The sequence below is a fragment of the Lampetra fluviatilis genome, chromosome 41, assembly GCF_964198595.1.
Source record: "Lampetra fluviatilis chromosome 41, kcLamFluv1.1, whole genome shotgun sequence".
NCBI classification, from domain to species: Eukaryota; Metazoa; Chordata; class Hyperoartia; order Petromyzontiformes; family Petromyzontidae; genus Lampetra; species Lampetra fluviatilis.
In genome coordinates, this window is record NC_136315.1 from 6,372,619 (window position 1) to 6,392,625 (window position 20,007).

At 52.5% G+C, this 20,007-nt stretch overlaps 1 protein-coding gene across 2 annotated transcripts in view; it reads right to left on the minus strand.

Annotated features, from left to right (window-relative positions):
• Positions 1-2,271: 2,271 nt before the first annotated feature.
• Positions 2,272-20,007, minus strand: part of LOC144946484 (glutamate dehydrogenase, mitochondrial-like) — a 35,426-nt gene continuing 17,690 nt past the window's right edge. The window contains exons 4-14 of one of the 2 annotated variants that reach the window (XR_013639898.1): positions 15,438-15,501; positions 14,115-14,209; positions 12,661-12,840; positions 11,017-11,154; positions 9,501-9,638; positions 8,265-8,345; positions 7,821-7,944; positions 7,101-7,192; positions 5,929-5,991; positions 4,388-5,432; positions 2,272-3,957 (exon numbers count right to left, since the gene is read on the minus strand). Coding sequence is in view for 1 of the 2 variants with exons in the window: in XM_078875397.1 (XP_078731523.1) it covers positions 5,316-5,432; positions 5,929-5,991; positions 7,101-7,192; positions 7,821-7,944; positions 8,265-8,345; positions 9,501-9,638; positions 11,017-11,154; positions 12,661-12,840; positions 14,115-14,209; positions 15,438-15,501 (1,092 nt within the window). In the remaining variant the exon portion in view is untranslated. Of the gene's footprint in view, positions 5,433-5,928; positions 5,992-7,100; positions 7,193-7,820; positions 7,945-8,264; positions 8,346-9,500; positions 9,639-11,016; positions 11,155-12,660; positions 12,841-14,114; positions 14,210-15,437; positions 15,502-20,007 lie in introns of both variants that reach the window. The other variant, XM_078875397.1, reaches the window with a different exon arrangement.

A 20,007-nucleotide genomic window follows, 5' to 3' on the forward strand; every position in this document is an offset into this window, starting at 1 on the left:
ATGTCCACAACGATGTCCGACGTTTCGGTGGTCGTGCCTGCGATCTGCATTGAATGCAGTCCCACCAGAACTTTACCCGATCCAATTTCAGTTCCTGAAAAACTTTAATCACATTTTCAGTTCCGGAACAGGCGAAGCTCCCCGTGCATGCGGAGTGAAACGTCAGACATCGTGGTGAACAACACCGCGGCAGACCCCGAAAACAACATTGGAGATATATTTATTTTCAATGTTTGAGGATACTATTCCCCATGCCCCCCCCCCCTCCTCCATGAAGTAAAATTCTAAATCCACCCCCCACTATGCCACCCTTCGTGAAGAAGTGAAATCGTGCACGTTACAAACCCGTGTGTGCGCGCGTGCGTGCATTTCAAAAGGCAAAGGTTCCCCGCATAGCCTGCTACAACCATCGGGGCAAGTGTATTTAGCATTGGCGAGCACCTATTAAAGGCCTCGCGGGTGGAGCGCGCTCGTGTCGTGGGCGCGAGTTTGATTCCCGTGCCACGGCTACCATCAGTAGCGGGTGATATCCGGACCCAGTCCTGTAATCAGCACCAGATCCACCCAGATGACTTGGTCTCGCCATTGCTAATTTCAATTACCTCGCCGTATCAGGTACACATTTTTTTTGGGCCGAGTTGACCTCAACGATGCCGAGGCTAGGGCATCATTTCATCGACCCGGGTTCAACATCTATGGAATTGATGTTACTGTATTTGCATATCCCGCGATGCTACCACACAGTCGTGAAACGGTCAGCAAACTCGACTATCGAGCCAGAGTCCACCGGTTCGGCACGGCAGCTAAACCCACCCCCCTCCCATTCCTCACCCACCGCATGTCCACCCAGCGGTGTAGTAAATGGGTTCACCGTAGTCGAGTGGCAAGGTCACGTGGTCGTGGGGCAAAGTGTGGGTTACTCCCACCTCCTCCAACACATTTGGCCAGCATGAAAGAGTAGGCCAAAGTAACCACCCCGTCAGGATGCTCTCCAACTCCCTCTCACGGAGCCTCTTCCACCAGCAGTGACCTCGGAGCAATGCAATTTCGGGGCTGCACCTTTTACCCCCCTTTTTTTTTTTACTTGGATCGCCTCTAGGGAGACTCGGCCTTAAACGAGTACGGTACATTTTTTTTTTAAATCGCATGTAAACATCTGTACTGGGGAGACAAAGGTGGCTGGGCACCGCGAGATTGTGACGAGCCCTGAATCGTTGCTCGCTTTCAACAGAGGGCATTGCCCCTCCACCCCCATAGGCGAGGCAAGGAGATACAGGAGGACTTGCTGTATGTGTCGTGTATGTATGCCTGCGAGTCTGTGTGTGTGTACGCACTCTGGTTGAACAGCGATGTTCCCCGTGCAATTATCTCTCCCGTTGCGTGATCGTGTCCCGTGCAGTGCCGTCTTCCTCCTCCTACACGACGATCTTGCGAACACATTCTCCATCCCTCCAGAAATTCCTGCACCACCCCTCCCTCCATATCATCATCTTCCTCCTCTTTCGCTCTCCGTCTTTCACCGTTGTTGTGTTTCTGTTCAATAAAGATTGCATTAGATTGAATTGTAGTGCGAATGACTCACACGAACACCTTCGATATTCTTCTTGGTTCTTTCAGTAAAATCACGTAGAAGGGAAATAATAAAAAGGCGCTCTTCCCCCTCCAAGCCAGCAGCTTAAATATACGCTGCCAAGCCTGGTGGTGTTCATTCAGACGCTGTCTTTCCGACAGACCTGTTCTTCACCTGAGGACGGCTGCTTGCGTTGTGGCCGAAACGTCGTGAGAATTATTTTATGTAAAATTGTTATTATTTTATTATTTCCCTTCTACGTGACTTTACCGAAAGAACCAAGAAGATGAATCCCTGCAGTCACGAAAGCTTTAAATCGAAACCTTCGATATTATTTGTTGTGATGTACCGAAGATAAAACTTGAGATTATTATTACAATTGCATGCCTTGTACATTCCAGGAATAAAAATCCCAGTGACCTCAAGCATCCCGTTAAAACCACGTGGCTTGTGTACCACCCCCTCCATCTACTTCGTCATGATGATGCACTCCCAAAAAGGCCGTGTGGCCGATGGTTCTGTGCAAGAATTACTTTCATTATTTAAATAGAAACTAATATTTTCACGAGACCTTGCTTATTTAATTTTGTTGCAAAAACGACAAGGCGCCTGTGTAGAATCTTGGCAAGGCAGTCACTCACCTCGAATGGCCAACACCACAAAACACAAAACAACCACCACCACTTTGTTGTAAACGCCCTTTATTTAAATCATTCCTTGATTTTTTTTTCCTCATACATTCCAGGTGATTTTTTCGTCTCGTTTTTGTTGAGCGCACATGCAACCCCCACTCGCCCACCCATCCACAAAACCAAACGCAACTCAACCGTGAGTAACAATGGGGGTGGTGGGGGAGGGGGGGTGTTTTGGGTGAGATCGCGTAAAATTGAACGTCGTTAACCCATTCATAACTCACGCGATCCAAAACCAACATCAACCTTCATTACGAATAACATTGGTCGCGAAAGCCTACAATACAATCCGGCCACTTAATGCCCAAGCTCGCCATGATGGCTGTGCATTGCCGAACAATGAAAATGAGGTTTTCTTTATTTTCTGACAGTATCGTCACACGAAGCTCGGCTAACAACGAGGTATCAATCTCAGCCGGGGATCGGCAAAATATATTTCCGTACACCTTGCCCACCACGTCCAGTAGACCAACTCCCCTCTCGCGCCCACGACAGGTCATGATGCCGCCTCCTCCAGTCTATGTAAGTTCGTTGAACTTCTTTCGCACCGTACGTAGCCCACCGTGCGAGTTATTAAGCCACGGCTACAAGAAGAGTTGTCAACCGCAGTGGCCTGCTATCCGACTCTGGTACCAAAGGCCGCACACACGCGGGACCCGCTCCAATAAATTACGCACAGACAGCTCTTACCTAGGCCGTGTGTCCTCGTCGTCGTGTCCAAAAAAATAATGAGAAGTTTTGTAAATGATATACAAAAAATAGAAAGACTTTAAAGTCGGTCAATCAGAGTCTCGATAGAACTCTTTGGCGTCGTCGTTGCGTCGAGGTCAGTGGCGCTGAAATGATCCCAACGGATGTCCGTGCTCGCCAAACGATGAAAACGGTGGTCTAATTAGCGCGGGGTTTTTGTTTTCTCCCCGGGCGTTGGGCGCAATGCGTTTGCACGAAACCTGCGGCCACTTGAGGCACCACCATCGACGAGAAAAAAAAACCCCACAACAGATTTCCGATCCCAATTGCCACCTCGAATCGTGAGAATTTGGCGAATAGAGCGAAGGGCGGGGGGGGCGGCCCGCGGATGAATAGTGACACGTGCTGCTGTGACATCACGAGTGTCGTAACAACGATAGTCTGACTCGAGCTCCAACGTAGACACGTTTTGTTTAAATCATCAACATCAAGTCACCGTGGACACTGGGGAGGGGGACAAGGAGCCCAAGTGTCAAGTGCAGAGTTGGGGGGGGGGGGGGACGTGAGGTGCGTTCCGTGACTTTGACGCAGCGCTAAATGACACTGCCCCCATGGGGAGCGTCGACCCAAATCGCTCCTTTGCCTGCTTGGCGCACGAATCGCTAAGAGAACGCGACGGGAAACGCGAGCGGAGCCCCGTGTTTGCATCGGAGATAGGAGGCGGCATTTCGTGTTTTAAGAGTCAAACCCGACCAGCACGATGGAGCGAGCGAGATGGATCAGCCTGGAGGGAGGGGTCAATGTCTACCGCTTCCGACCCAAAGACTGAGACGGCTTCCATCACCACCCTGACCGAGATGGCTACGGACGCGGCCGCTGTGGCCGTTGCTTCGACGCGATCATCTGATCGGGAGGCGAGCAAAGTTGCAGGCCCCGGGTAGCGACGTCATCGCGCGGGTACAATTGACGAGAACGCTGTCGGACATCGCGACCTGTGCGTGTGCACTGTCGTGGGGGCGGGGGGGGGGTTACGCGTCATGATAATCAGCATCGTAACAACGTCCCCGCTCAAGAAGAGTAAACTGGTGAGTCCCGAGACAGCCGTGCGGCATTTGTCAGAGCCACAATAATGACGCCTTCCCACAAACAACAACAACAAGAAACCCGTTTCCTCCTGCGAAATCCCCCCGAAGAGAAAATCGAAAATTGGAAAATATAAAAAAAGATAAGAGTAGGCGAGTGGCTGGATGGCTCAGAGATGGGAGCGCAGAGCCACCCATCCTGAAATGCGGGGTTTGAATCAGCTAAGTGTTAAAACACAAAGTCCTCAAAAATGTAGCAAGTTTATGCTCGCAGCCCAGTCCCTAATGATTGCGTCAGATGTCTTGCGAAATGTATTTTTGGCTTTTTTTCACTTTAAATTTGGGAAATATACCTCCATAGCACGGCACGTGCAGGGCGCAGCGCCCCCTCCTCGCGTACAACATGAAAGGATCTCAGAAGTAGCCGTGCGATGTCTGCGTCTGCGGACCGTTCTCCAACACGTCGGGCGGACGCGGTGCTCTGCTAGAAGCTGCCAAGGGGACCACTTTCTGTGCATGAATCGGAAGAAATGTGGTGGGAAGGGGAAAAAAAGGAAAAACATAAATAAAACCGCAACAAACAAAAACTAGAGGGAAGATTGGGCAGGGGACTATGCAACGTCGGCTTTCCCACCACGCCACACAGAGCCGAGTGGTTGGCAGTCACTGATGTAATCATGGCGGGGGGGCGGGGGGGGGGCGGGTAAAGGAGCAGTGTTGGCACGGCGGTGCACAGAGGGGCACGGACAGCGGGAATTGTCGTGGGTCACCGCTTTGGCCAGGACCGGCGTAGGCCATAAGCCAAGTGGGCCGAAATCGCTGACCGACTTGGAAAGAGGACAAGGAAGTGTTCTTTCTTGGCCAGCTGCAGCCGCTGTAACAGAGTGTCCCGGGCACCAGAGTAGTGGACGCTAGGCAGGAGGAGGCGGCCACAACGCTCGGTGCCGAGCCGCGTCACCGCCGTCGGTGATCGCGGCGCCCGCCGCTGTGCCGAACGAGCGCTAGCGTCGCGTGCTGTGCTGCAGAGAGACCGAGAGAGACTGAGAGAGAGACAGAGAGAGACACCGAGAGAGAGAGAGACTGAAAGAACTCTTTGCGTTGGACAGAACCGTCGCAGGCGACGATGTTGCTGTGGATTTTTTTTGTCGTTCCTGACACTTCGTCCTTGGAGGCGATGGACCAAGCTGGCAGGCAGAAGGGCGACCAGGCTTGGTTCTCACCATTCCACGACTCGGACCCCCCACCACCCCACACCCCCCCCCCCACCCCGTCACTTCCCGATCAGAAGGTGAGGCCAGCCTCGTTGTAGACGCGGAACACCTTCTCAATGGAGTTGACGTACGCCGCCGTGCGCAGGTCCAGCCCCAGGTTGTACTTCGTCGCCGCGCGCATTATTTGCTGCAGGAGCGAGGGGAGAACACGTGGTGAGCGACACGGCGAGCGAGTGGTGCGGTGAGCGGCGTGGTCGTGAGCAACGCGGCGAGTGATACGGGGAGTGAGCGAGCGGCGTGGCGAGTGAACGATGTGAACGCCAATCGGCGTGGTGAGCGAGTATCGCAGCGAGCGACGCGGGTCAACGAGTGGTGTGTCGTGGGTGAGGTGTGGAGTGAGCAACGGGACAGAATGTACGTAGAACTTCTTTCACACCGTACGTAGCCAACCGTGTTAAGCTAAGTCGCTGGGAAAGGACAGACGAAACACAAAAGCAGTTCTAAAATAAATGACTTTTCCATCTAGAGGCCTTAAAAGTGCACAGCTCCAGGAGATTCCTAATATCGGAAGCAAGAGCGTTCCAGACGGCCGCAAAAGCGCATCCGAGAGCGCGCGATGCGGCGGCCGTCTTTGTTTGGCGGACGCGGCGAGAGTAGCAAGGTGCCGAGTGGGGCTCTCTCACCCGTGCCGAGCGCTCCATGGTGTAGGCGAGACCCGAATGCACGATGTCCTTTTCCGAAGCGCCCTGCACACAGACAATCACAACATAAAAACACACATGTGCTGTGGCTGTTCCACCTGATGACGGAGGCTTGTGTTGCCTCCGAAACGTCGTGATTTAATTTAGTTATTTTCATTTTATTATTATTTTATTATTGATTTTGTTTTCACCTACGTGACTTTACCGAAAGAACCAAAGAGTATGGATCCTTGCAGTCACGAAAACTTCAAATCTAGAAACACACATGCGTGTATACACACACACATATAACTAATCAACCAACTATTTTTTTTGTTGCCACTTTTAAGCTACGTTATAAACTATAAAAACTACGAACATTTTTTTTTCACCAGGTGAAGCCCACCGAGCTGTTTAGCTCTTTTTTCAGAAGCAACCTGGCACCAATTGCTGCCTCAACCAAGTGGCTTATCATGTGGAAATTTATAGCGACTAACAACTCTAAAACACATGTCTAGTCTAAATGTGGAAAAACTAGAGGACCCGGAAAAACAGCAATGCGACAAAATATACAACAGGAGCCTGGGTCGGGATCGAACCCACAATCTCCTCCTGTATACGGTGCAAGGTAGTTAACATCTTGCCACTGTGACAGAGCGGTAGCGCAGTGGTGAGCACGCGACGCTACGAATCCTGGCGACTTGAGTTTGATTCCTGGCCACGGAAAACATCAGCGGCGAGCGATACCACAACCGGTCCCCTGCCCTCGCCACACTTCACCAACCCACACTGACCAGCATGGAGAAGTATGGTTAAGAAAACCCAATGGCTCGCATGGCGCGGGGACAGGCCTTCATCCACGAGTGGGCCGGTGGCATACGAATGTAAAAATATACATCGATACCAAAAATCACACGCATTCGTCAATTACACCGTGTGGCCTCAAAAATTTAAATATGTAACAGCACATAGATCTTGTACAAACATCTGTGACGTGAAGCTCTCTGGAAAATAGGGCGAGAAATTAAGCCCCGGTTGAGAATCTACGATTTTCTTTGGCAGAACCATGGCAGATGGATGTGGGGTAGGGATGGGCGCATCGGGAAAAGGCAGCAGGGGAAGAGAGAAAGAGAGTACGAGATGGTGAGGGACAACGAGAAGAGTGCTAAACTCACAGCGATGCGAGCCTGAAACTCGCTGGATGGTACCACCGGGATCGGCCCTCCGTGTTTACCGAACTTGCGTTCCACGCTCTCCTGCACCGAGTCTGCAACACCGCACACAAGGGTGGGCATGGTGGTGGTGGGGGGAGGGTCAGATCAATACATGGAACTACAGATACAAGGAAGACAACAGCGATATTCAAATAAATCATTCAATAAGCCAATGGTGTTAACCATCATCACTTCCCTTCCTTCTGCCAGAACCTGTAGATGTTGTATGTTTGTGACCTCTAAGGCCTGCTCTTCACAGTCTCAGGATCACAACCAAGTCATCGTGGTTTTAGGTCTCCATTTGCTAAACATCCTTTAAGGACCACCGTTTCAGTCTCGTCGCCCTTAGGTGTTCACCTCAGTTGCCAACCTCCGAGTGCCACTCCAATGCCTCTTTGACCTACCCTCGATACTCATCGTCGTCGTCATCGTCGTCGTCATCATCGTCGTCATCGTCGTCATCATCATCATCGTAGTCACCATCATCATCATCGTAGTCATCATCATCATCATCGTCGTCGTCGTCATCGTCGTCATCATTGTCGTCGTCATCATCGTCATCGTCATCGTCGTCATGCCATCGCCAGAATTGTTATAAATGTCAAAGTCATGTTCCCTGGCCTGCTTACATGCGAGTGGTGGGGGTGCTGTCGAGGTGGGGTACAGAGCGGTGCCACTTACTCAGCAGGTGATAGTTGGAGTCCCGCTCGTACTTGAAGGTGAGCCGCCCGTAGCTCACGTGGTTCAGGTTCTTGAGCCACTCGAAGTAGGAGACCGTCACACCGCCTGCATTCAGGTACAGGTCCTGAACACAAAGACAGAGACCCCCCATTGTAGCCTACATTAACACCGCTTAAAGAAAAAACATCGTGGGCAACGTTTCAGGCAAAGGCCCTCTTGCATAGCGCATAAATGATCGGACATAAAATGCTGAGCAACATGAAACGGACAATCGTTAAACTTCATCACAACCCAAGTCTCATCTCCCCTCGCTCGCCACCGCTCGCTCCCCCGTCGCACACCGGGCCACCCGTAAGAAGCACGGCCGCTTTCCCAGAATGCACAAAAACACTGCCGCCCTCCCTCGGCCTCTCTGCCATCACGCGCGTCGCCACCACCACTCACCGGGATCACGAGAACGTTCTTCTCCTTGAAGATCTCGTCAGCGAGCGGGGTGGTTGGTCCGTTGGCTCCCTCTGCGATAATCTACAAGGGGTGGGGGGGGGGTGGAGGTTAGAGTTCACGTGCACAGGGTCGGGCACGAGTGGGGCTGGCAGCATTATGCACTGCGCCTGCCTTCGTCGTCATCATCATCGTCAGTGACGATCAATCCACTTAATTCTAGATTTGAAGCTTTCGTGACTGCAAGGATTCAATATCTTAGTTTTTTCGGTAAAGTCACGTAGGTAAAAAATGAAATTAAAATTAATAAAAATAAAATAATAAAAATCACGACGTTTCGGAGGCAACACAAGTCTCCGTCATCAGGTGGGACCGTCACAGCCAGATTTGCTGTATCAAGTGAGGCAGAACTTGCATCTTGGAATCCCTGCCTCACTTGATACAGCAAATCTGGCTGTGACGGTCCCACCTGATGACGGAGACTTGTGTTGCCTCCGAAACGTCGTGATTTTTATTATTCTATTTGTATAAATTTTTATTTCATTTATTACCTACGTGACTTTACCGAAAAAACCAAGAGTACGATCAATCCACTGCTGGAGTTTTCGCAGTAGGTGGCAACGATTGCTGCTGCTGCCGTGGAATTTGCGCCGTTATCTTTCACATTTGGTACAAAGACGCCTGCACGCAATGTCCCAACTCTCGAATGACGTCACGGGGATCTTTAACATCCACTACGAATCAGACTGCTTGTGGTATTTGCTTAATAGTTAATAAACACCGCAGGGTTATTCAAAGCCGCTGCTGCTGGATTCGAAACCGTGAGCCTCTAGCGGCGAGCGTGCCACCACTACGCCACGTGTACGAACGGGGTGCACGATTGTGTACGTGTGCGTATACGACACTTCACGTGGCCTTTAGGTGCACATAGCCTGGCACAAGCGCCATGGCGACGTCACCGCCACTCTGGAAAATGCCGGTTGTTGTTGCGTGCGTATAACTGCGTACGTGTCTTTGTGTGCACACGTGTGTGTGTGTGTATTTGCATCTGTGGTCCCAAATAGAACTTATGGCAACAGCCTATCGTGCTTCATACGGGATATTTGTATTTGTACGCATGTGCACGACCACGTGTGCATAGGCTTCCGCATTTGTGCCCTCTAGCAGCACTTGCCCCAACCGTCTGTTTCAGGCTACACGGGGAATCTTTGTCTCTCGGGTACGGGATGCGTTCATCACCTTGGCTTTGACACGGTGAGCGTTGTGCTTGGTGAGCTGCTTCTCCCCCGCGGCCGGGATGAGGATGTCGCACGGCGCCTCCAGGATGCTGCCCTCGTACGGCTTCGCACCGGGGAACCCGACGATCGTGCCGTGCTGCTGCGCTCACAAAGAGCCGGCCCGGACCAGCAGCACGCACACACACACACGCACGCACACACACGCACACACACACAACGCACGCACACACACGCACACGCACACACGCACACGCACACGCACACACGCACACACACACACGCGCGCGCACGGCACCGGATCAGAAAAATTGGACGAATCTACTCCCGGCGGTCCAACGGGCGAGCGCGCAAATTCATCTGTACGGCGCTATCACATTTCCAACAACGCTGCGTCGGGTCGTGGTGCGCAAGCACGTTGCCCGAAACGTCACCAATGAGATATCTTCCCGTTAATGCCACGGTGTTAAATGATGAGTTCAGTTTACTACGTTTTCTTTCGTGGAGCTTTGAGCGTTATCCCCACGGTGGGTGTCCTCCGGGCATCTCCAGCTCCCTCCCCGATGGAGCCGAACTCCCATGAATAAAACGGAATTGGCCAAGCACCTCAATGTCCCGACAAAACCTCTCAACAATTAACCCCCTCTAGCCGCAGGATCAGCAGCAGCCCACAGCGCCTGCTGCAAAGTAGCCCGAGGTAGACTCTGCCCGAGGTAGACTCTGCCCGAGGTAGACTCTGCCCGAGGTAGACTCTGCCCGAGGTAGACTCTGCCCGAGGTAGACTCTGCCTTAAATGGGCATTGAATTTGGGGAGACGAAAGAGAGTCGGGTGTGATGGTCCAGTCACACCGCTCTCTCTCCCTCGCGCGCCGTGCCGCCCTCCGTTGTCGGCGCTCGCCGACGGCACTTGACATCCGGCGGCGGTTCGCCTTCGTCAGAAACGTCACCGTAGCATCTGCGACCCGTCTCCGAGAGATCGAGAGCTTAGCTCGAGTCGGCTGTCACTTTTGTGGACGTCGCCCAGTCCTGATGCGCAACCGCCAGAAAATAGCGGTGGACACTCCAAGTGACAACTGCGACCCTCAAAAAGGAATGGCGCCCCCCACCGTGGTCACCCTCCCCCCCCCACCGTGGTCACCCCCCCTCCTCCCACCATGGTCACCCCCTCCCCCCACCGTGGTCCCCCCCCCCACCGTGGTCACCCCCTCCTCCCACCGTGGTCACCCCCTCCTCCCACCGTGGTCACCCCCTCCTCCCACCGTGGTCACCCCCTCCTCCCACCGTGGTCACCCCCTCCTCCCACCGTGGTCACCCCCTCCTCCCACCGTGGTCACCTCCTCCTCCCACCGTGGTCACCCCCTCCTCCCACCGTGGTCACACCCCCCCCCCCCCCCAACATTGGCACGACGGCTCCTTTGCCAACTCCGCGTCACGAACAAATTAAACGGCACCTGCCCCGTCGGCCTGGTAGAGGCTATGCGGGGGACCTTTGTGTCCTTTGCTCGCGTCAAGCGCCTCACCAGCTTGTACTCCTCCAGCGCCTTGGGGTCGATGCCCTCGGGGTTGTAGATGCTGCCGTCGATCTCTCCGACGCCAACGCAGATGGCGTCGTTTCGGGTCAGGTACCGCATCGAGTGCATGCCCACGTTACCGAAACCCTGGCCGACACGCAAAGACAAAGGACCCGCACCGTGGGGCCTCAACAAACGTTTGGGGCAAGTGCCGTTAGCGAGTAGCACCGACGAAAGCCGGCACCGTGACACACGAGGGGGTGGGTGGCCAGCACCACGCCCGGCCGCCTTTGTCTTTCTCGTGGCGATGTTTACTCCACACCATAACAACAGGTACTCACGCAGAGACACACCGACAACAGCCGTCATCCATTCGCCACTAAAATGCCGGTGACATCACCAAGGCACTTGTGCCGGGCAGAAAGTCACGGGACACACCCCGGTGCCGTGGGTTGACCGACTGTGATGAATGGCAGTCACCACCCGTGCCCCCTACTGTGTCAACTTTCAGTGTTTTAGCCACCTGGTGCTTCACTCATTGTTGTGAGTTGTCACTCTTCTTCCCTCCGCTGTTGTAGGAGGGCGACTGCATCCAACTATCCAGCAGCGTCCGTTATTAATCTCTTCCATAGAGGCCAATCTTGACAGCGCTGGTACCGGTCATCGGTACCAATCCAATAACCCCCGGGCCCACACGGCAAGCCACACACGGCAAGCCACACACGGCAAGCCACACACGGCAAGCCACACACGGCAAGCCACACACGGCAAGCCACACACGGCAAGCCACACACGGCAAGCCACACACGGCAAGCCACACACGGCAAGCCACACACGGCAAGCCACACACGGCAAGCCACACACGGCAAGCCACACGGCAACCCATACACGGCAAGCCACACACGGCAAGCCACATACGGCAAGCCACACACGGCAAGCCACACGGCAAGCCACACACGGCAAGCCACACACGGCAACCCACACACGGCAAGCCACACACGGCAAGCCACACACGGCAACCCACACACGGCAACCCACACACTCATTCTAGCTGCTAGGAGAACTCAAAGCAAGGATGGAGGCGGGAGAGACAAATTTAGCCATGGGGAATCGTTGGGCTTTGACCTCCTAGTCCCTTCCCCCCCCTCCTCCCAGTTCATTTTCCCCAAGGGGTTCGTGGCCATCCAAGTGCCTGGCCTTTGCAGCTTCGCAAAGGGCAGCTTTTTAAAGAGCTGCCTCGCAAGTGCAGCCTCCTTGGCCGGCGTCAGGGAGGGAACGAAGGTTAAGTGGAAGGCGTTACCAAAAAGAAACACCGCATCCCCCCCTCCGCCGAAACAAAAAGCAACCACATTTGTCCATTCTGTGTCCAATTATGGACACTTACAAGAGTGGCCCTGCATAAAATACTTGACAATCCACGTGTTTGGAAAAGGGGCGAGGCGCGTGGGCGAGTAAGAGAAATGCGAAGAAGATGGTGGGGCGAGCAAGAGAAATGCGGCAGATTGGGTGGACGAGCGGACGGGCGAGTGCGTTTTGCAAGGAGGTGGTCAGGCAGCAGGGCTAGGGAACTTACAAATGTGTCGGCTTAGTAGGTGGAAGATCTAGGTGTGCCGAGTTGATGGGAAGTTGGGCGAGCGAGCGGAGCGTACCGACCTGCACAGCGAAGGTCTTGCCCTTGAAGCCGGGCGTCAGGCCCACGGAGCTCATGAACGTCGCCTCGTTGATGAAGTTCTCGATGCCGTGGAAGACGCCGCGGCCCGTGGCCGAGATGCGGCCGTGGATGCCGCCCTGGCTGATCGGCTTCCCCGTGACGCACGCGTGCGCGTTGATGTTCTGCAAGGACGCGCACGCGTGCACGGAGCCGCGTTCGTTGGTGACGCGCAGACGCAGAGGATTCGCGCGTTTAATATCGGCTAGCACCACCCTCCTCGGCCGCAATCGTCCGACACGCAGGTCACAACAACACGCTCGCCAACTGGCCCACCTACCCCACCACACTGGATGTCAACACTTTCCCGTTCTGCTTCTTCTCTCATACCCGGTTCCACTTTGAAATTCTCTCCTATGGACCCGCTTTCAGTATTTTCATGATAACCTCACTCAATACTCTTTGGTTCTTTCGGTAAAGTCACGTGGGTAGAAATAAAATAAAACAAATCGCGACGTTTCGATCTCAACACAATCAATCGTCATCAGGTGGGGCAACCGCAGCAAAAAACAACTTGTGTTGCGATCGAAACGTCCCGATTTGTTTTATTATATTTCTACCTACGTGACTTTACCAAAAGAACCAAACAGTATGGATTCCTGCAGTCACGAAAGCTTCGAATCAAGATTGAACCTTACTCAATTCAAGGAACGTAGTCATTTTCATCCAATCCACCTTTGCCGGTGCCGTTTGTTGCTGGACCCTCGGCGATTCGGGCCTTTGGGCCTGTGTTCAGCAAACCACGATTTTTTTTACGTAAATGGTGCCAACAGTCTTCATTCCAGACCCTCAACGGACTTGCCCGCACCCCAAACATCTCATTCTCCAGCAAGTCCTCGCTTAACACACGCTCACGTGACGCGTTTTCGCCATAAGCACGCTTCTTCTAGGTCGGGAAAAGTTTCGAAGAATGCAGAAAACGCACCGTTATAATGCGGTACACACACACCGTTATAACGCGGCTTTTGAGCAGTCGATGCCAAACTACTTTCTTGAGCCACGCGGCCGAGCGGTACGGTACAGTACGCCGAGCGATACAGTACGCGGCAGCACACCGTCATCTCAGTTTCTTCCACCATGGGATGGCTGCAGGCTAATTTTACAGCGCAAGGGTAATTCAGTAGCAGCAATTGCTTGTTCAACGCGTTTTCAGGAAGGCATCTCCTGCTGCTGCTACAACGAACGCGTGAAGCGAGGACTCGCCGTGCGGCCCTCCACCACACTGCTCCCTGCACATCGCTCAAGCGGGGGGGGGGGGGGGGGGAGGGGGAGCGTCCAGGATCACTCGCCAGTGACGTGAGCCATGGCCGGGAATCAAACTCCGGTCACCAACAACAGGGTGGGCGTCCTTAAGAACCAGCAACCGTGGCATGACTCTCGCTGCTCCCAGGTTACGTACGTTGTGCCCCATGGTGTTGGCGTACGTGTCGGCAATCCAGGACATCTCGCGCTCCCCCGTGCTCATGTCCGGCGCCGGAACATCGATGCCCGGACCTGCGGTGCCAAGCAGAGGATGAAGGAGGATGAAGATGAGGAGGAGGAGACGAAGGGGAAGAGGTGATAGGGAGGAACCAGGGTTGCTTGATTACAGGTATCCCCTCGCTCTATGCGGTAGTAGTAGATGCATTCCAAAAAGCGCGCAGAAAGTGTAATCACACGAGGTGATGGCTGCCTGCCGAGTAGCACGCACAGTACACACACAATGTTGGTCATACATCCGACCACATAGCCGCATGCGGAGTAAATCCAAACCTCATTATAGCGAATTTTGGGTAGAAATGGCTTAGCTGCATATTCAGTGCAAAAATCGCACAAACCGGACCCGCATAGAACGAGGGAAACCGGTGCTTGCTAGTTCAGTACATAGCTCTGTGGTACCACGTGGGTAGTAATGCTCAGGACACGTCTGCCCCGAGTCCTAGGGCAAGGATGCCACTTTACACCGCAACCCACCAGTACCTCGCAAGCTACGTGGGTGAACTGCCGGCGGTTCGATGTAAAGATTTAAGAATAAAATTTCCCCTGCCCCCCTTCCTCCGTCTTCCCCTCCCATAAAAAGACGACGTTCCGGCTCATTGCCGTCTACTCGAGTAGGAGGGCAGCGAGCGGCCAACCACTTTCCCCTGGAACATCTGTACTACCCTCCACCCCCCCTCACCCAGTCGCTCGCGCTGTGTACCGGGCTCTTGTTTAATGATAAACAAAAACAAGGATTATGACAAGGAATCAAATTTTCGTTTCGCATTGCGGTGAATGACCTCGCCCCTAGGTCACTGGAGGGGGTGATGTCAACCCAGTTGATCACACAACGTGCGATCAACTCGGCGATACCGATTTTGTTGTCCTTCCACCGTACCTTCGATTAGCACCGTTAGCTACGGACCATGCAAAAGAAGCTAAAGATACATACGTACACACGTAATTCTACGCGTCGCTACACCCCTATTACACCCCAGGGATTGCGAGGGTTTTTTTGTTAATCCCGAATTTAATTCCCAGTGCGCGATGTCGCGACGAGGCAAAGCGGCCACTCGGAACTCGCCCAGGGCAGCGCACGGCCACGTGAAAGGAAACGGTACGCGGAAGCAAACATCGCAGAACTACTTCTGAAACCCCCTTCGGGCGGTGGAATTCAGCGAAGTGAGAAGGGCAAAACCAAATTTGACTCTGGGATATTTTGTCTCAAACTCGTGGGCTCGGTGCACAGGGGTGGCTGCATCACCTATGAAGCCCTTCTTGGCGAGTTCCACGGTGAACCGCCTTGTGATCTTCTCCAGCTCGTTGTCCTGGAGCAACGACAGGAAACAACGCGGGGATTAGTGTCAGAATGGGCCACCAGAAACGACACGGCCACACCACACAACCGCATGCACACGACAAACTACACTTTTTGTTTTGCTTACCAGGTAAGGCCCAGCGAGTTTTAAAACTTCTTTTCAGCAGCGACCTGGCCACAAATGATAGCTTAATAAAGTGGCTCATCATGTGGCCGTGTATAGCATCCAAATACTCAAAAGTGCACGTCGATTCTAAATGTGGAAGGAAAAACCGAAGGACCCGGAGAAAAATCCACGCGACCACAAAGAGAGGACATGCAAACTCTAAATGTACAGCAGCCGTCAGGGTCGGGATTGAACTCTCGACCTCCTGTATACCAGGCGAGGGAGTTAACATCTCGCCACCATGGAGCCTGTGAGTGAGGCCAGAGAGACAGAGGACCTCACTCAATTTGAAGGGCAACTTGAGTTGGTAAAAAATAAAACGTAACATTTACAAGATTTTCCGAGGAAATCTTTTTGTCAGAAATAGTTACGAGTAAGACTTTTCCCAGAAATACTTCCGGTCAAAAATGAAGATTGCGTCGCTGACAAAATTACTCCGTTATCGTCACGCGTTGGAATTTAATGCAACCTTAAATGTGAAAAACGTAGAGCATTGAGAGGGCAGAGAACGGGCAGAGAGCGACTTTCTATTAAAGACACAAAGTGGTAGACTACACAAACTGAAAAATTGCACAGAGAGATGGGACTGCAATTAAACAAGGAGGCACTCAAGATGGCAATCAAACACAATTTCACAAATATGTAAAATGCCGTTTTGCTGAGAAACAAGACAGAAAGAAACAGACGTGATGGCCGAGAGAGCGGTAAGAGAGGGGCGATGGCCACTGAAATACGAGCCCAGCCAGGCTGACAGTGCTTATTATTGTATCTCGCGAGCCTCGCTGAACCAGCTGTGCACGTGCAGCACCTGGCAATGAGCGTGGTGGGACAGGCGGTTAGAACGCGCGCTACTCCTCCCCACTGCTGGGGCGCCACGATGGCAAGATGTTAATTACCTCACCTGGTATACAGGAGGTCGAGGGTTTGATCCGGACTGAGAATGCCTCGATATTTTGAGTCTGCACATTCCCCTCCTGGTCATGTGGCTTTTTCTCCAGATCCTCCGTTTTTTTTTCCCTCCACAATTTAGAAACATGCGTTTAGAGTATTCGGCTGCTATAAATGTCCACGTGATCAGCCACTTTGTTGAGCTATTGTTGGCGGCGAGGTTTCTTCTGAAAATAAGGTATAAAGCTCATCTTCTTGGTTCTTTCGGTAAAGTCACGTAGAAGGGAAATAATAAAATAATAAAAATAAAACATAATCAAATATTAAATAAAAATGTATAAAAAAAATACAGCTCAGTTGGCCTTACCCGATAAAATAAAAATAAATAAAAATAGAAAAAGCGAGAGTGCACTCGGTGCGAGGACGGTGAATTGGGCAGGGCTCGTGGGCAAGGCTCGTACGCGTAGCTCGAGTGATCATAGAACAGTCTTAGCAACTTGTGGGTTTCATCGGCATGCCAGAGGCCTCTAGCAAAGCAGTGGGCCATCTGCGTCCCGTGGCGCCCCTGGTGGAGGCTCTGGTCTCGAGTGTGTCTATGGCAGGGGTGGGGCAATCAAAATAACAAGCGGAGCCATTTTTTCCGAATTCTGGAACAAAACTCTCAAAATTTCAAGAGCCGCAATGCACGCGGTGACTCGCATCACGAAGCGGTCCTTAGAGAGCCGCAGGTTGCTGATCTCTGGTCTAGGGTGATGCGAGGGGTCATGGTGAGGGCACAAGCGCGATTTCAAGCACGGCAGGCCCATACCGGACACCTGTGAGAAAGAGCTTAATAGCCTCCTCGGATTCCTCCAGCCTCAAAGATTCTGATTGGAGCTTGTGGCCCATTGAGGTGAAGGAGGGCCACTCCTGTGGCTCTCGCAGGTGGTGGTGCATTTACAATTATTGACAAAGCCTTGCCCAGAATGTAACATACATTTGTAATGGACACACATTATACACTACATTCATTGGAGTGCTGTCATGGTCATATTTGTTTTAGACCTCCCGCCAATGGACAGTTTTTTTCAATTCCCCCTTCTATTTGTCTATCGAGCAGTACACGTGGAGACACCACGGCGACGTCTACGATCGGCAGGTCACGTGTGGCGGTGGGGTAAAGTGTGGGCACTCTCACATCTTCCAAGACGTGTGGCTAGCGTGTAAGAGCAAGACAAAATATCCCGGAGGGAACTCTCTGGAGATCCCTCTACAGTCGATGCCATTCCACCATGATCAGTGCAGGGTTAACAATTGCAAGGGCAAAAGAACGCAGTTAACGTTAAATCTTGACTTAAAGCTTTCGTGACTGCAGGAATTAATATTTTTTGGGTCTTTGGGTCTTTCGGTAAAGCCACGTAGATAGAAAACAATTATAAAAATATCGCAACACACGCAATCGTCATCACCTGATGACCTGATGCCGATTGCTTGTGTTGTGATATTTTTATAATTTGTTTCTATCTACATGGCTTTACCGAAAGACCCAAAGAATATGCAGTTAACGTAGTAGATTATGTGTGTGTGCCAGCATGTTTTAAAAACCACTTCAAACCGGCCTGCACGACTCCCTCCACGTTTCCTTCGGGTCTGGTTCCCCAGAATCGCTCCCCTACCCTGCTCCCCCCCCCACCACCACATAGCTGACCAACCCTCCCGACACGTCAACAACGTCCCATCACCACCCTGCGGCTGTTTGCTCATTCGCCCACGATCCTGCAGCGAAGTCTCAAAACGCATCTCCTTCTGCCGCACTGTACTGCCTACAAAGACAAAGATCCCCCGCACAGCCTTAACAGACTGTTGGGGCAAGTGCCGGCAGCGAGTAGCACCCTATCAAGGCCGGCACGGCACACACGAAAGGGAGTGGGGTGTGGCGAACACCACGCCATGCCCAGCCACCTCTGTCTCCCCAGTGATGACATACCACACCAGGTATTCGTTTAAGGCAGAGGCGACCTAGGGGAGAGGCCCAAGCACGATTGAAAAGTTCGCCACTGTTAAAGGTCGTGGGCGGGAATTGAACCCCGATTGCAGGGTTCGTAGTGCAGCGCGCTAACCACTGCACCACCGCTCCCAAATGGACACGCACGCTCGAATTATAATTAACGATATTAAAATAGTTCTGTAATTTATTTAGGTCGTTAAACTACTGTGCGTAAGAATTAATGGGATAGCTGTTTTGGCTAAAGTGTCACAGTGTTGTAATGCTGATGATGGAATTATTGATGCGATGGCGATAGGTACATTACATCATAGATTAATGATGGATGATGATACAAGTTGTGGTGATGGATGCAGGATGACGGTGATGAGGATGGTGGTGATGATGGAATTATGGAAATAACGAAGATGCTCGTGGTGATGATTAATTCATGGATGACAAAGATGATGTAGTGATGGTCACGGCGGTGATGATGAGGGATACGATTAATTTGCGGATCATGTTGAAGATGGAGTCCCCTATGCCAACAATATTGATGATGCTCACAAGACGAAAAATGGAATTGACCAAACAATACAAAAGGACCCTTCTAAAAAAAGACTCCGTGTGGCTGTACAATTAATTTGCATCATCATCAATCTTACTCTGAACACTGGGAAGGCATTCATTGATACCAAAACAAAGACAAAAATCACCCGTATAGCCTTAACAGACTTTAGGAGCAAGTGCTATTCGCGAGCACCTATGAAGGCCACCACAGCACACGAGGAGGTGGGTGGCCTGCACCACGCCCGGCCACCTTTGTCTCCCCATTGGCAGTGTTTACACAGCGCACCAGCTACTTATTCGAGACTGAGTCGATATAGGGTAGGCCCTGAACCAGTTACAATAATCGTCACCGAGTGTTGGCCATGAGCGGGGATTGAACTCTGGATGCCGGGTTCGTAGCGCAGCGCGCTAACCGCTACACTGCCGCTCCCCACATTGATACCCGTCCCTTGTAAAAGGACATTCATGGCTTGGGCAACTTGTATCTTCTGCGAAAGGCAGCGCGCACATGCACAGCAGCGTAGTCGTGTGCTCGCGTGGACCCTGGGTGTTGCAAGCAGCGACTCGTTCCAAATTCTCCCCCTACTCGTAGCCCAGAAGCTGGGGCGAGCGAATGGGCCCCCGTGTGCAGTTGCACCGCCTGTACCCTCGATAGCCAACGCCACTTGCGTGTGTACAAGGAGGGCGCCCTGCAGAGACAACCCAGGGCCACCTTCTACAATAAACACGACAATTTTTGGTTTTCACTTCGCGTTCTTACGGTTGTGGAACAAAGGTGAAAATACGACGAGCGGGTTTGCGGGTCCCTCTGAGGCTGGACTAAAGGGGGGGAGCGAGCCGACCGCTCGGGTTTATGCAGGATCGGGAGTTTCAAGGCGAGAGAGCAGAGTGGAGCGGGTGGGGAGGAGGAGGAGGAGAGGCGAAAGGAA